Genomic DNA, 15,857 nt, shown 5'->3' with positions numbered 1-15,857 from the left:
TGACCCTGGGCAAGTCACTTACCTCACCTTAACCTAATTTTTATCGTGGGTAAAATGACCCACAGTTATCTTCAACAGTTTGTTGTGAGGAAACACTTTGTAAGCTTTAAAACCATGTGAACATATGAATCATTACTCTTGTAAAACAAAATGTCATTTTGTCCATTGGGCTCTGGTGGTAGAAGGAACCTCATCTTTCTGAAGATACATCTTAAAGGTACTTTGGCTGGGTCACATTTCCTCCCTTCCTCCAAACTTCTAAGTCCCACACCACCTATCATCCTTATTCCAGCTCCTGACCAAGCTACACATGCAGATAGCATCAGAACATTCCATTTACAATGTACCTGAGGAAGGTTGTCTCTGAGCTGGTAACAGAATGAAGAAAGCAGAACCAGGAGAACAGTCTAAACAAGCATAACAGCAATATAAATGGAAATAACACTAAAAGGCTGTCAAACCCAGAATAATTGCATTGATCAATCTCGCAATCTGGCCCCTCCTTTGGGGAGAGAGGTGGTGGACTATGGTTATGGAATGCTGCATATGGCTGTTAGACTACCTATTGGTCGGTTGCTTTTGCTGACAAAACTGCTTTTTATTTAATACAAGGAAAGATTTCTGGGGAAGTAAGGGAAATGACCTCAATGTAAAAAATAGTTTCATTTTTTAATGTATCTAAAGGTAAGCAACTACTGGGATGCAAATTCTCTCCCTGTATTAGAGGGTGTAGACCTAATGTGCAGTAAGGTCTTTCTGTAACCCACCTTTTAGGACCCAGTTAAATACAACCTCATCCACAGTTTCTATGGGAGGCGGGGAGTGGCAGGGAGGAGAAGTCATGTTAACATCCCATTAGCAGTAACTAGCCAAGAAAGTGACTTCCAGAGAATAGAACTGCTGTCACAACTGCTGGCTTCTCTACTCAAAACCTAGAGCCAGCATTGTCACTGTCTCAGCTTGTCAATGCCTCACCAAATTTCCACAGCATAAAGTCCCTTCCAGATTAGAAAACAAACAAATGAAAGAAAAGAAAATCACAACCTGGGATGTTGTTGTTGTGTTGTTTCATTTTTCTTGGGGGGGAAATAGACAACTCATTAGCATAGTTTTTAAGATTGTTGCCTTTTACTTTGGTGTTAATGTTGGAATTAAGCAGGCCAGCATTACAAAACACAGCTTTCCTTCTTGCTAGTTCTTACTGAATTTGGCCACTGTTGGCTTTTATAAGCAGATTTGTGGGGTTTGACCTTGGTTTGTTTCCTAAGAATAATTCCTGTCAGGTTCTAGAAACCCTGTGCTTACTCCTCCTTCTTGAGGAAGAACTGTTTTGGGGAGGGTCAAGACAGCAATAACTGTGTGCTAAGTACAAATCCACAGTGTGTCCTGTTAAAATGTAAAACAATCCGTTGAGTCATCCTCTCATTAGTTTGACTCAGATGCTTTATGGTGCACTTTGCATGTCATTTATTTCTAATGATTTCCCTATAGAGAAGGGTAACTGATGGAATCCAGGCAAACTGAAGATTGTTCTAAGTCAAACCAAGCTTATATATTTCAGCATTAACTCTTAGCCTTCAGTTTCCCAATTTTTAAATTCCTCCCTTTTAGGGCTTTTAGCCTTCCTTTTAAGAGAGGTAAATAGGTAATTTAGGTGGTGTAGTGGATAGAGCTCTGAGCATAGAGGCAGGAAGACATCTTCATAAATTCAAATCTAGCCTCAGATACTAACTAGCTGTGTGACCTTGAGCAAGTCACTTAATCCTGTTTACTTTCATTTCCTTGTCTATTAAAATGAGTTGGAGAATGGAGTGGCAAACTACTCCAGTATCATTGCCAAGAAAACCCTTTAAATGGGGTCATGAAGCATCAGAAATAACTGAAAAAACAATTGAACAACAACAGGTAATAACATGCATTACTTCACAACTAGTGATGTGGTCTTCTACTTCCAGAAACTTTCAAGTATTTCTTTAGCCACAAAAACTGGGGGATCAGGAAAGGGGTCTTGCAAAGTAGGTACCAGATTGAGAAAAGTGGGGGAGGATACAAATTCTTCCTCCCTAAGGTTCTTTAAACTAGTCAAGTAGGTAGTGGGGGAAAAATGTAAAGGAATTAGAAAAATATAAGGTATGAGTAGTGAATGCAAAGAGACAAAGGTGAAAGAAATCATTCAAAGACATACTGGAGGTGATAGAAAAGCAAAATTACTAAATAAATAATGACTAGCTCTGTCCGCCCCAGAAGAACTAAGGATCTTGATTGAAGGTTTAGCTTCGAGGTTACAACAAGACACCACTGAGCAAGTGAATGTATCATAACAAAATTCTCCATTTCCAGATCTGATACGAATCTTGACCATGCTGTGTGTGTGTGTGTGTGTGTGTGTGTGTGTGTGTGTGTGTGTGTGTGTGTGTGTATTCTCTTCCAGGAGCACTGAAAATGTCTACTTTTTGTTTCAGCATGATTACTAAGTTGGTTGAACAGAATCAATAATAATATGTAGCACATTAATTCAATTTTTGGTTAACTGTATCTAGAACCTAGTTCTTCTACATCTGAATCTCCCTTATGTAGAAGTCTTCTTGGACTTAATCAACACAAATAATTCACTCTAGGTTCTGATATGGGTTGTGTCCATATGAGGGGGGCAGGGGAAACAAGCCAAATCACCTGGGTTTTACCTTCTCTTCAGCCAGTCAATTCAATGGAGAGTAAAGGAGTTAATTGGCTGGTTTGTTTGGGTTTTGGTTTTTTGCTTTTATATAAAGGGTATCCTCCACGTAAAGTTATTTGATTAAATTTTTCACTTTTCAACCAAGTCATTTTCATGTTGTACAAAACTTCCCAAGGTCTGCCAACAAAGAAACAAATGGTCTAAGATTAGCCAAAGGTATTCCTAAAATAACTGGTTTGGAATTAGACAGGAGACAAAAGAGATTCCTAACAACCTCAGATGACCAGATACTATTTTAAGGATCCTAAATATTAAAAGCTTGTTACTACTCTCTTGAAAGCTTTCTTCTCACCCACTGGAAAAAAACCCAGGACCTCCAGTCTTGTCTGGACTGGCAGAAGGGTACCCAGGAGAAGCTGGGTTGAGAGATAGAGCCCTTGGTCCATCAGAGCCTAGTTTTGGCAGTCTGCTTGCCTGTCCCATGGGCACATCACTCACCCTTTCTGACCTTGTTTTCCTCATCTGAAGAATGGACATAAGATACTCGTATACCTTATCCCACAGGAATGTTACAAAATAAATGCTGTATGATCATTAAAGCATTATACAATGAGTAGTTGTTATAATGACCCCTCACTGCCCTTACTTACTTACATTCAGTCTACTGGCAAATGCATGGTCATCCTCAGACATCTTTTTCCAGAACCTATCATACCCTCCTAATGGCTAGAGCCTTAATCCAGTTTCTACTCATGTGAAATTCTATATCTAGTTTCATCAAAACATGTGGAAGTCTCTGGTAGATTGGTAATATAATATTTTTGCTTCTTTTTTTCTTGTGTTTTGATCCAATTAGAAGAATAGTAGGTTTTTATGAATTTAAAGTGGCCATAGATGAAGAAAATGGAAAGTTCTTTAGAAACCAACTCATCCACCCCATTCATTTATAGATCAGAACATCTTAAAATTCAAGTTCAGGATGAGGCCATTTCAAAGATACAGGAAAATACACACACTCCAACTGTACAAGAAGAAAGTGAAGAGGAAGAATGTTGACAAAACACTGAGCCCTAAAGAACCACAGTAATATACTGTAAATGCTATTATTGAATTAACAATGTAATCATCTAAAGCCAAAGACATTTTCTCAATGTTTCAGAGAAGATTGTGGAAGATTACAATGTATGCAATCTCATTTGAGATTTTACTGTTCCTATCGTTAAAAGCTGTGCTTCTTGTTAAATGAAAATAAAACTTCGCTATAGATACGTGTGTGTATATGTATGTATATACATGTATATATCACTATGTATTGTCATAATTTGTATAACTTTTATCATACATTTTAAGAGAGGAGGAGATATCATCTCCTACCAGCTGTGATGGTCCCCAACCCTTTCTGAATATTTTCTGCTGTGCATTATTTCCATTGGTCCCAGCTGGGTCTATCAGTAAGTTGAACTTTCTCCTTCAATGGTTTAATATAGGCAGATCCTGATTAGTGCAAATAGTGAATTCCCTAAAAGTGATTGCATTATTTGAATTTGTACCACATATTCCACTAGGCTAGAATCAATGCCATATTTTATATTAATCATAATTTTGAATAATATCAATGTGAGTGCATGTGACTACTTCAGGAGGCTTCATTATTTTTACTAATCAGGACCTAGCCATAAAATAAAGTGAAAGCTTCTACCAAGGTTCCAGAACCATTCAGAATTGTTAAGGATCTAATGTAAAATTGCTTGTAGGGGGGCAGCTAGGTGGACAGTGGATAGAGCACTGGCCCTGGATTCAGGAGGACCTGAGTTCAAATCCAGCCTCAGACAATTGAGAATTACTAGCTGTATGACCCTGGGCAAGTCACTAACCCCAATTGCCTCACCAAAAAACAAACAAACAAAATTGCTTGTAGGCATCATCCTTAAGTTTCCACTTTTGTGGTCCCATAAGTACATACACAAAGAATGTTTACACACTTCATGTCCAGTCCTTACTGTAGCTGCTGAAGGTATTGGAACCATTGAGTGACAGGCACCACAGTCCTGGAGGTTATAGGATTCCCCAACCTGCCAATGGTATCCAAAAAGGGTTAAGAACTCTGCTTTAAGGTACTGGAATTCGTTTAGTTTGTATTGATATTCGTGTTAGGTTTATAAAAACATTTTTTTAAAAAGATAGTAAAATTGGCGGCAGCTAGGTGGTGAAGTAGATAAAGCACCAGCACTGGATTCAGGAGGACCTGAGTTCAAACCCAGCTCAGACACTTGACACTCACTAGCTGTGTGACCCTGGGCAAGTCACTAACCTTAATTGCCTCACCAAAAACAAATCAAAACAAAACAAGATAGTAAAATTGGATCACTCTACTTTTATAAAGCAGGAAGGCAGGCAGGAAAGAAGGAATGGTGTATCAAGTGCTACTGTGTATCAAGAAGCTAGGTGGCTCAGTGGATAGAGCTTTGGGCCTGGAGTCAGAGAAGACATTTTCTAGAGTTTAAATCCAGTTTCAGACACTTACTAGCTGTTTTACCCTTGGCAAGTCACTTAACCTCCATTTGCCTTAATCTACTGAAGAAGGAAATGACAAACCATTCAGTATCTTTGCCAAGAAAATCCCATGAACTATTGGGGGTCACAAAGAGTTGGGTGCAACTGAATGACTGAAGAACAACAACACATGTCAAGCTTTGTGCTAAGTGCTTTATAATATTATTTCAGGGCAGCTAGGGTGGCTCAGTGGATAAAGCACCGGACTGGATTCAGGAGGACCTGAGTTTCAAATCCGGGCTCAGATACTTGACACTTACTAGCTGTGTGACCCTGGACAAGTCATTTAACCCCAATTGCCTCACACCCAAAAAATTATAAATAAATAAATAAATGTTATTTCATTTTAGTCCTCATAACAACCCCAGGGAAGTGAGAGCTGCTAATATCCTCATTTTACAGCTCTAAAGATTGAGGCAAACAAGGTTAATGACTTCCCCCAGAGTCACATGGCTAGTAAGGTCTGAGGAAGGATTTGAACTCAGGTCTTCATGACTCCAGGTCTCAACTCTATAAATTTAAACCACCTGGCTGCTTCTAGCTTATGTTTCAATGTTAATACCAAGTTCCTTATATTTATATTTCTTCCCAATCCCAAAAGTGGTAACAGTATTTGAAGTATTCTTGTATCTTACAATTTCTACAGATTTCTATAGTCAGTAGAACTTTCTATAGACTTTCTACAGACTTGACAACTCTTTTCTAAAATTCTTCCTTAACATCAGTGCAAATTCAGTATTTGATTCAAAGAACTATTTACTTAAACACCCAGTTAAAAAGGAAAAATGTGGTTGGAGTTTCAAGTGAAATAGTTTACATTTTGGTTTTACTCATTTCCTATGAGGGATATAATTATTCATTTCATTTCATCCGGAACATTCTAGACACAACAGGTTGTCTAAAAGAGTTAACCTTCTAATTTCATTCATGAATCAGAGGTCCTTTGGATTTTCCACTGAAGTTTTCTACATACCTTCAGTTTCACACTTGTGTTTCTAGAATACCACTAAACATTTTAATTTCTGAGTCATTCAGTATTCATTTATAAACAGACCTCTAAGGAGTTAGGAGACAAAGTGCATGGAGTTGTATTGTTTTCTCTTGAGTTTTTTGAAGGGGTTGAGAGGTCATTATTTTTCTAATAAAATAATAGCAATGATACCTTTATGGTCACTTATCATCTATATAGGGGCATAACTAGGCTGGGGCAACTGGGCCTTTTTCCCAAGGCATGACAATCTAGAGACCATCCTTGAAACAGAATAGAAACAACCAAATCTCCCCCACCATATTAGCAAGAATAATTACTTTTGGGGCAGCTCGGTGGCACAGTGGATAGAGCACCGGCCCTGAAGTCAGGAGGACCTGAGTTCAAATCCAGCCTCAGACACTTAAACACTAAACTAGCTTGTGACCCTGGGCAAGTCCACTTAACCCCAATGGCCTCACCAAAACAACAACAACAACACAAAAAGAATAATTACTTTTGTTGTTTGTTTGGTTGGTTTTTTTGTGAGGCCACTGGGGTTAAGCCCAGGGTCACACAGCTAGTAAGTGTCAAGTGTCTGAGGCCAGATTTGAACTTCTTGACTCCAGGGCGATGCTCTATCCACTACACCACCTAGCTGCCCCAAGAATAATTACTTTTAATAGAAGGCTGCCAAATGGCACCTTCTTCAGTTCAACCACTACCCCGACTGAGCACTTCCCCAACTTGGCGCAGCCTTGTTCCACCCTATACCCACCCACCTTTAGTTGTCCTGGAGTCTCTGTTCAGAGGATGTCTTTGGATCTCTACTTCCCTACTCAAGAACTTAATCTCTGAAAGTCGATCTGAGGGCACATTTTGTATAGGTAGCCTCCAGTGAAATATTTCTAGTTACATTTCTGAACTTAACTGAAGAAAACCGGGAGAGGAAAAAACAGAGAAAAAGTTACATATGCACACCTCATTCTTTCCAGACAAAAGAGGGAGACCCAGATGAAACCAAAGTTAAAACTTTTGGAAAGCTTCTTTCCAATCTGATTCTTGCTATGTATATATGTAACACATTTTTGAGTGCTTAGAGTAAGGACTCATTTTCAGATTCCTCTGTACCCTGGTATTCACTAGCTAGAAATTATTTTGTTCATTCTTTGTATGTCTTCTATTCAACCATGAATTACTACCACCAGGAGTTACTATGGCACTTAATATTGATTGGTACATTGGTACATTGCTATGCATGTGTGTGGAAAAAGAGACTGGAAGCATAGTTAGGTACTGAATCCTTTTTTTTAAACCGTATTTTTTTAGTTTAATTTTTTGGGGGGCGGGGCAATGAGGGTTAAGTGAGTTGCCCAGGGTCACACAGCTAGTGTCGTATCCGATATCAGATTTGAACTCAGGTCCTCCTGAATCCAGGGCCAGTGGTTTATCCACTGCGCCACCTAGCTGCCCCCACTGAATCCTTTTTTAATCTTAGTATGAAGTGTCAAGAGCAGTAGGATTCAGATTGTTTCCAATGGTCCAACTGAAACACCAAGAAATTAGAAAGGATTCCTACATAATTGGAGTTATCTAGACAATTAGATAATAGTAGAAAACAAGAATTTATGGATTTTTGGAAGGAGATTAAGAAACTAAAGATGATGCATTCAAATAAGAGCTGACAAGGAAATAAATGGGATGTGGAGATAAGTCTTTAGATATTGTAAAGGCTTGCAAGCTGACACAAGAAGAACAAAGAAGAAATCCTGGAGAATGAGATAAAACTGAGAAAATTCCAAACAGGGAAAATCCTAGGAAAAGCTTCCTAATAGCTATTGATTTTAGACCAGAAGATGTCTTCTAAAATAACCTGAAAACTCCCTGAAAATACAAGGAATTCCCGAAGCCTTTGGGCAATTTTAACTTAAAATAGCATGAAGACTTTGGGAGATATGCTATATATGTAAGTATTTGTGTATATGTGTGTCTATGTATGTATCAGAGGACATAATCCTCTGCCTATAAGAAGTACCATAGATGACCTGTTGAACCTATTCCTTCTCTCAGATTACTTCCCTAAAATTTTATTTCCTCCAAAGCAAGCATTTCTCATCATAGTAACAGATATTGATGTTTGTTGCTCAATAAACAGTGAAGGAAGGGAGAGGTCTAGGCATTCATTCATTCAGTATATATTATTGTGCATTATGTTACATACTCAATGAATACCTGGGGATTGATTGATTGATTTGAGAGAATTGAACTTAATGGGAGAAAGGTAGTAATTTTAAGCTAAGAGTAAAAGTGGACAGTTGAGAAACCCCTGGAGATTAATCCTATACATGTGAGTGCTTAGAAGAAGAAAGTGAAGAGGAAGTGAAAATGGAGTACATAATCTTCTGACTAAGTAATGTACAGTTTAGCACTAGTTTCCTCAGTACAAAGAGATGCTATGTAAGCTAAATCTCACACCCCTGGCTTGTAGCCATTGCACCTAAATTTTAACCAGCCAGGAGCTCTTCTGATTGTAGAGAAAATACATCCCAGAAAGGAAAGGGCACATCCACCTAGCTGATTTTACCCGAACTTCTAGGAGAGCTATTCTTTTGGATAAATAGGGTTGGAGGGTTATGAGGTTCTGGAAGGAAGGGAGGTTGGGGAGGGGCGGTGTATTGGACTGTGATCTCATTGGTACAGGGAACACCTGATTAGCCTTCTACGTGTGCAGATCAGTTTCTGCTCTGTTTCTAGTTTTAGAGAGTTTTCCTGGAGCAGTGAGAGGTTAAGAGATTACCCCAGGATCTCAGAGCCAGTTTGGGTCTAAGATAGACTTGAATCTAGTCCTAGTGACTACAAAGCTAACTTTCTTTCCATTATATCATGCTACTTTTCAAAATAAGCTCATGGATATACATTCCATAAAGCTATTTAAAGCTGAGCCAAATCCACCCAAGTGGAATAGTAATGGGATAAGAGGAGCATTAGGGTAACATTTATGAAATGTTTGGATCTCCCTAGATTAATGGCATTGGACCTAAATAAAAAGTTATTGCAGGTGGGCCTCACTTTAGCAATAGATCTTTTTTTTTTTTTCTGAAAAAGTTGTATGTAATTTGTATCACACTTTTTTACTAGGGGAACTTATTGCTTAAAGAAATACTACAACAAATCCTTTTGTAAGGCAAAGAATCCTTCTGCATGCTGCATCATCAGTACCTAGTCTGTTTTTGGACCATCCTGATTTTATTCATTGGGTTTCCTTAGAATGGATGTACATCTATTCCTTTAGTAAGATGGCAGGGACTTTTAGTAAATCAGTGAAAGATGGGTAACTCCCTGTGAATGAGCAAAGATTATTCAGTTGTACTTCTTCAAAAAGCTACAAGTTTTAGGGGCAGCTAGGTGGCACAGTGGATTTAGGAGGACCTGAGTTCAAATCAGCCTCAGACACTTGACACTAGCTATGTGACCTTGGGCAAGTCCCTCAACCCTCATTGACCCGAAAAAAAAAAAACTACAAGTTTATCAGTGCAGTGTAATCCCGCCTCTGACATAAATCACAACCTCTCCACACTTCATTGGATGGTTTCATGAGCTTCTATGGCCCCAAAATAAACTATTCTCTGGATGACCAACCTCATAAGGAGCTTCCCAAATATATCTTGGGGGGGTGGGTGTTGCCAAGCCCACTGTTAACAACTTAGTATCCGCCAGAACCTTAGAGAATGCCAGCTCACCTCTGTGGCAAAACAAGGCATCATAGAAGGATCTTTAGTAGAAGATGAAATTGGACTATGTGATGAAATGGTAAAAAAGTAGCGGTCAGTGTCTGATTGTCATAGCACAGGGGTTGTTAATCTCTCTTTTTTTTTTTTTTTTTTTTTTTTTTTTTTTTTAGTGAGGCAATTGGGGTTAAGTGACTTGCCCAGGGTCACACAGCTAGTAAGTGTTAAGTGTCTGAGGCCGGATATTGAACTCAGGTACTCCTGACTCCAGGGCCAGTGCTCTATCTACTGCGCCACCTAGCTGCCCGGTTGTTAATCTCTTTTGTGTGTCATGGACCCCTTCTCAGAATAATGCTTTTAAATGCAAAAAAAATAAATAAAATTGCAGAGAAAACCTATTATATTAAGTACAGTTTATCAAAATATTTTTAAATATTTTATTTACAGTTATCCAAATATTTGTAAATAAATATTAGGTCCCAAGTTAAGAAAGCCCTGATTTAGCAGAGTCCCTTTTAGTCCTTGTAATATTAGACATCATTAATAGGTAGTTAAAAACAAAATCCCAAGTATCTAAGCCAAATTCTGAAATCATACTGGTGATATAAGTTTCAACAATTCATTCATTCGTCTAAGTGCCAATTAGCATTCATCCACCATACAGACATTTATTCATTCAGCAATACAGGTATTTCAGAGTTATTTTGTTGCTGTTCCATTCAGTTCAACAAACACTTTTTTAGCCACCCCATTGTACCGGGCACTGGAGATTACAGGGACGGAAACAAGGTAGTCTCTGCCCAATAGTGAGCTATACTTCTCTATATTTCTGTTAGCAAAAATCATAATCAGTTCTTTGTTTTGGACTATTCATGTGTATGATGTGACTTTTTTTAACTTCTAAAAAATCAGGCTTCAAACATTGAAGAATGGATCCTTTTTTTTAAAATACTGTATCTTCTGTTAAAAAAAAAAATCCTAGCTGTATTTGCTACGTAGGTAGACAAGGAACCTAATAAAAGAGAAGGATAAAGGTCTATGATTAGAAAATGTCTTTCCAGATAGTTTTTCTGAGCTTATTGATTGTAGCAGAGAATTAATGTGCTGATCAGCAGTTTTACCATTTGCTGCCTAGTTCATGCAGGACACAGAAACCATGATGTCATCTTTCTTTGCCCTCTCTCATTTACTCTCCCACTGTTTTGTGTGTATGTGTGTGTGTCTTTCTCAAACTCTGATAACTAGAATAACCCTTATTTCTATTTAGGGTGTGAACGGAATGTCTGTGGATGAGAAGACTGAATCCCCCATGTATGTGTATGAGTCAACAGTCCATTGTACCAATATCCTCCTGTGCCTCAATGACCAGCGGAAGAAGGATATTCCTCTGTGATTTGACTTTGATTGTGGAAAGGAAAGAGTTCCGAGCCCACCGGGCTGTGTTGGCAGCATGCAGCGAATACTTCTGGCAAGCTCTGGTAGGGCAACGAAACATGACTTGGTTGTCAGCCTGCCTGAGGAGGTACGATATATTTTGATTTGTTACAGTTGATGATGGTGAAGTCAATTGATTGATAATATTGATTTGTGTGCATGCTTTAATTTGTGCACGTGCTTACTTGCCCACCAAGTTGGTCACTGTATCCATCTCACAGACTTATGATCTAAGCCACACACACACAACACAGTAGGAGTGGGATGTGTAAGGCTCAGAGGTATGGTTATCAACGGTTACCTTATTTTAAAGGAACACAACCTTCTAGGTGGCTCACAGCCTCTTACTGTATTCACTTAACCTTCTGGTTATGAGTCTGCTGGTCCAAGGATGGTAAGGTTCTTGTTGTGGGATTTGAATCAATGACTATTGCTATTATTTTTCAGTTTCATTTGGGCTTAAGGATTGTTGGATTTCCCTTGAGAGTGAAAGAACAAAAGTGTTCACAGGATCTTCCTTTGGGGGCCTGGGGAGAGAAAGGGAGTCATAAAAACAACCAACCTTTCTGACAGCTGCTATAACAAAAGCTCTCAAATTGAGTCAACTTGCCTGCTTGCCATTAGTGAAAATCTCTTATACGAACTTACTTTATTCCTTTCTGGTGGCTACACCTGGTAGGTCTTTGCTAGTGGACACCCAAGTGGCCTGGGAGGTTTTGACTAGAGATTTAATTCAGTGGTTCTGGCTGAGCTTTAGAACCTCCTAGGATAGGGGCCATGAGGTCAATTCATCTTTTTTTTTTTTTTTAGTGAGGCAATTGGGGTTAAGTGACTTGCCCAGGGTCACACTGCTAGTAAGTGTTAAGTGTCTGAGGCCAGATTTGAACTCAGGTACTCCTGACTCCAGGGCTGCCCACTCCATTCATCTTTTAAAACCATGTTTCCCCTAATTTCCTGTCTTGTGTACAGCTACTTGAATTTTTCCCTGCCCATTATCCTAATTTGTCTTTCCTAATGTGGGTCATTCTTAGGCCTTTTGTTCAGGTTGAAAGAAGCCCATGGAAGGGACAGCTAGGTGGTGCAGTAGATAAAGCACCAGCCCTGGAGTCAGGAGGACCTGAGTTCAAATCTGATCTCAGACACTTGACACTTACTAGCTGTGTGACCCTGGGCAAGTCACTTAACCCCAATTGCCTCACTAAAAAAAAAAAAAAAAAAAAAAAAAAAAAAAAAAAAAAAAGGAATATCTTAACCTGTGCTTACAATTTTAATTTTTCTTTCAAACCTTGTCAGACTAGAACTTAAAGTCCTCTACCTGCCCAATACAAATGATTTTACTATTGATTAACAGTGAAGTGGTGAAGAGTTTAAAAGTAGCAAATGCATGAACATCTAAGATTTTTATATTAATAACTTTTTAAGTCAGGTCTTTGGGAGTATTTCATTATCAGCTGTCTGCTAGGTAAGAAACTTAGTTATTATTTGTAAATGACAACAAACAATTACAGGCAATTGGTGAGGAACAAGAATAAGACATAGGAGCCCTTATTTCTCTGTTCTGGACTTGGAGAAAATCTTCTGCTTTGAATTAAATTCTACACCAAGTTTTCCCAGAAAGTGCTTCATTTTGAACAACTCTAAACATCATCTCAACTTTATAATTATGTGAGATTTTACCATAAACCTTTTGACCTGAAAGGTCTAGCAGTGGAGTATGGTAGAAATTGAAGATTTTAGTTAAGTGAGTATTGCTAAATATGCTACGTGCATGTTTGCCATTTTCAAGAATGAGAACACAATAAAAAATATATTTAGCAGGAAAAATATTCTAAGTATTATTTTTCTCACCTTTTGATGTATTCATATGGCACTTTATGTCTTACAGTATCCCTAGGTCATCAATTACCTTGATGAGAAAGGGTGTGACATACCCTAGGAGTCTCCTTTTTGATCAAATCCCTAATAACAGTTTATTTAGAGGGAGCTAGGTGGTTCCACTAGAACCTGGAGTTAGGGAGTCCTGAGTTCAAATCTAGTCTCAGGCACTTACTAGCTGTGTGATCCTGGGCAAGTCATTAAACTCCTGTCTGCCTCAACATCCTCATCTGTAAAAATGAGAATAATAATAACACCTATCTCCCAGTGTTGTGAGGATAAAATGAGAAATATTGTAACTTGCTTTGCAAATCTTAAAGCCCTATGTAAATGGCTATTGTTCTTTTTGTTATAATTCGTTTGTCATTGATCTCTTTTCCATAGACAAGATACCCCTATCCACAAAAGTGCTGCTATTTTAATTTCCTAGCTATTTATATTCAGATAAAAAGTTGACAGGACTACATTGCTCTTTTTCTCTCCTTAGACATATGTAAAGTGATCATTGGGCCCCATGTGATCTCTGCATTCTTTATCATTCATAGCATTCGTTAGTCGGTCTAGCTGAAGCTTTCCTGCTTGAACTTCACAATTACTTCATTTTACTGAGAAATAAAGATAAATTGATTATGCTTATAACCCTCCAACTTTCATATCAGATCACCTATGGGCAGTTACAAGAGATGGATTTTCATTATTTCTAATGAGACTTGAATAACCACAATGTGCAGGTTAAAATCACACTGAAGTCATGATGTTCTTATCTGGTTTTGTTTCCATCAATAACTTGACAGTTTTTAAAGCATAACTAATACAGCCTCAAACACATATATCTGGCTGTGCTTCCCAAGACTTCTGACATTTAACAGGAAAATAATCTCCTGGAGAAAAGAAAACACATACCTGATTAAAACTTCATGTACCAGGGGCAGCGAAGTGGCACAGTGGATAAAGCACCAGCCCTGGATTCAGGAAGACCTGAGTTCAAATCCAACCTCAGACACTTGACACTTACTAACTGTGTGACCCTGGGCAAGTCATGTAACCCTCATTGCCCTGCAAAAAAAAGGGGGAAAAAACCCTCATGTACTTGCTCAGATCTCCCAGTTCATAGCATCTCCTAGCACTGACCCATGATTATTCACTTCTCTGCATATCCTTGAGTGCCTAAAAGTTTGGAGGGAGTTTCAGACTGGTAGCAAAGTGGAATCCCACATACCCCATTCCAACCTTGGGCTCCCAATCTTTTTGTTCAGCCTCCTCTGTTCTTGCTCTTATAATATTATACCCTAAAAATCGGATTTGTTGGAGGTCAGTAGCTTACTTCCCTGAAAACATGCAACAAGAAAGCCTCCGTCCACTCAAAGTCTGCCTATTTTTAAAAGACTTTCCTTTCTCTAAAACAACAAAAAGATAGCAAGAGATACTCATTACCCCTAAAGTCTGTTGAGGCCATAATTCTTTGGATCTACCCAATAGAATGCCTTGATAGCTGAGTCCCAATAAATATCAATCCAAGACTGCTCAAAGGAAAGAAAAGTATTGAATGGCAACCATGTACATGACCTATTAGAAGAAATGTCTAGCTCATACAAACACAAATCTTTCAAAATGATACCTATAGGGGTAGCTAGGTGGCGCAGTGGATAGAGCACCGGCCCTGGATTCAGGTGTACCTGAGTTCAAATCCGACCTCAGACACTTAAACACTTACTAGCTGTGTGACCCTGGGCAAGTCACTTAACCCCAATTGCCTCACAAAAAAAAAAAAACATAGTGATACCTATGTATTAGCTAGCATTTATATAGCACTTTGAGATTTACAAACACTTTACATATTTATCTCTCATATCTTGCTCATATAACTTTTGCCATTGCATACTCCTTCACCCACGTCTCACAGGATGAGGCGGCCTTACTCCTTACAAAGGCTAACTCCTATGCCTGCTCAAATGATCCCATTCTGGGGCAGCTAGGTGGCGCAGTGGATAAAGCACCAGCCCTGGATTCAGGAGTACCTGAGTTCAAATCCAGCCTGAGACACTTAACACTTACTAGCTGTGTGACCCTGGGCAAGTCAGTTAACCCTCATTGCCCTAAAAAAACAAAAACAAACAAACAAACAAAATGATCCCATTCTATCCTATCTCCTTCAACATATTGCCCCTTCTGATATCCCAACTCTAACATTTATTTTCTTTTTTCTTTTTTTTTTCTTTTTTGTGAGGCAATTGGAGTTGAGTGACTTGCCCAGGGTCACACAGCTAGTAAGTGTCAAGCGTCTGAGGTCAGATTTGAACTCAGGTCCTCCTGAATCCAGGGCCGGTGCTCTATCCACTGTGCCACCTAGCTGCCCCCCTAACATTTATTTTCAACCTCTCCCTGTCTAGTAGCTTCATTCCCTACTGCCTACAACGTGCCAATGTCTCCCCCATCCTCAAAAAAAACCCTTACTTGATTCCTTCCATCCCTATAAACTATTGCTCTATATTTCTTCTTCCCTTTGTGGCTAGACTCCTTAAAAAGGCTACCTATGATACATACCTTCACTCTCTCCTCTCACTGTTTTCTTAACTCCTTATAGTCTATCTTCTGACCTTAATGTTCCACCAAAACTGCTCTA

The 15,857-nt window shown here is 38.8% G+C and overlaps 1 protein-coding gene across 1 annotated transcript in view; it reads left to right on the top strand.

The window, feature by feature from the left end:
• BACH2 (BTB domain and CNC homolog 2) overlaps positions 1-15,857 on the top strand; it is a 418,233-nt gene that overhangs the window by 311,251 nt on the left and 91,125 nt on the right. Inside the window, 3 exon segments of the mRNA XM_044004876.1 lie at positions 11,193-11,309; positions 11,311-11,407; positions 11,410-11,447. Coding sequence (XP_043860811.1) covers positions 11,205-11,309; positions 11,311-11,407; positions 11,410-11,447 — 240 coding nt within the window. The 5' untranslated portion in view covers positions 11,193-11,204.

Source organism: Dromiciops gliroides, chromosome 4, assembly GCF_019393635.1.
Source record: "Dromiciops gliroides isolate mDroGli1 chromosome 4, mDroGli1.pri, whole genome shotgun sequence".
Classification (NCBI taxonomy): domain Eukaryota; kingdom Metazoa; phylum Chordata; class Mammalia; order Microbiotheria; family Microbiotheriidae; genus Dromiciops; species Dromiciops gliroides.
Note: the sequence above shows the minus strand (reverse complement) of the source record. Positions and strands in the feature narration are given on the sequence as shown.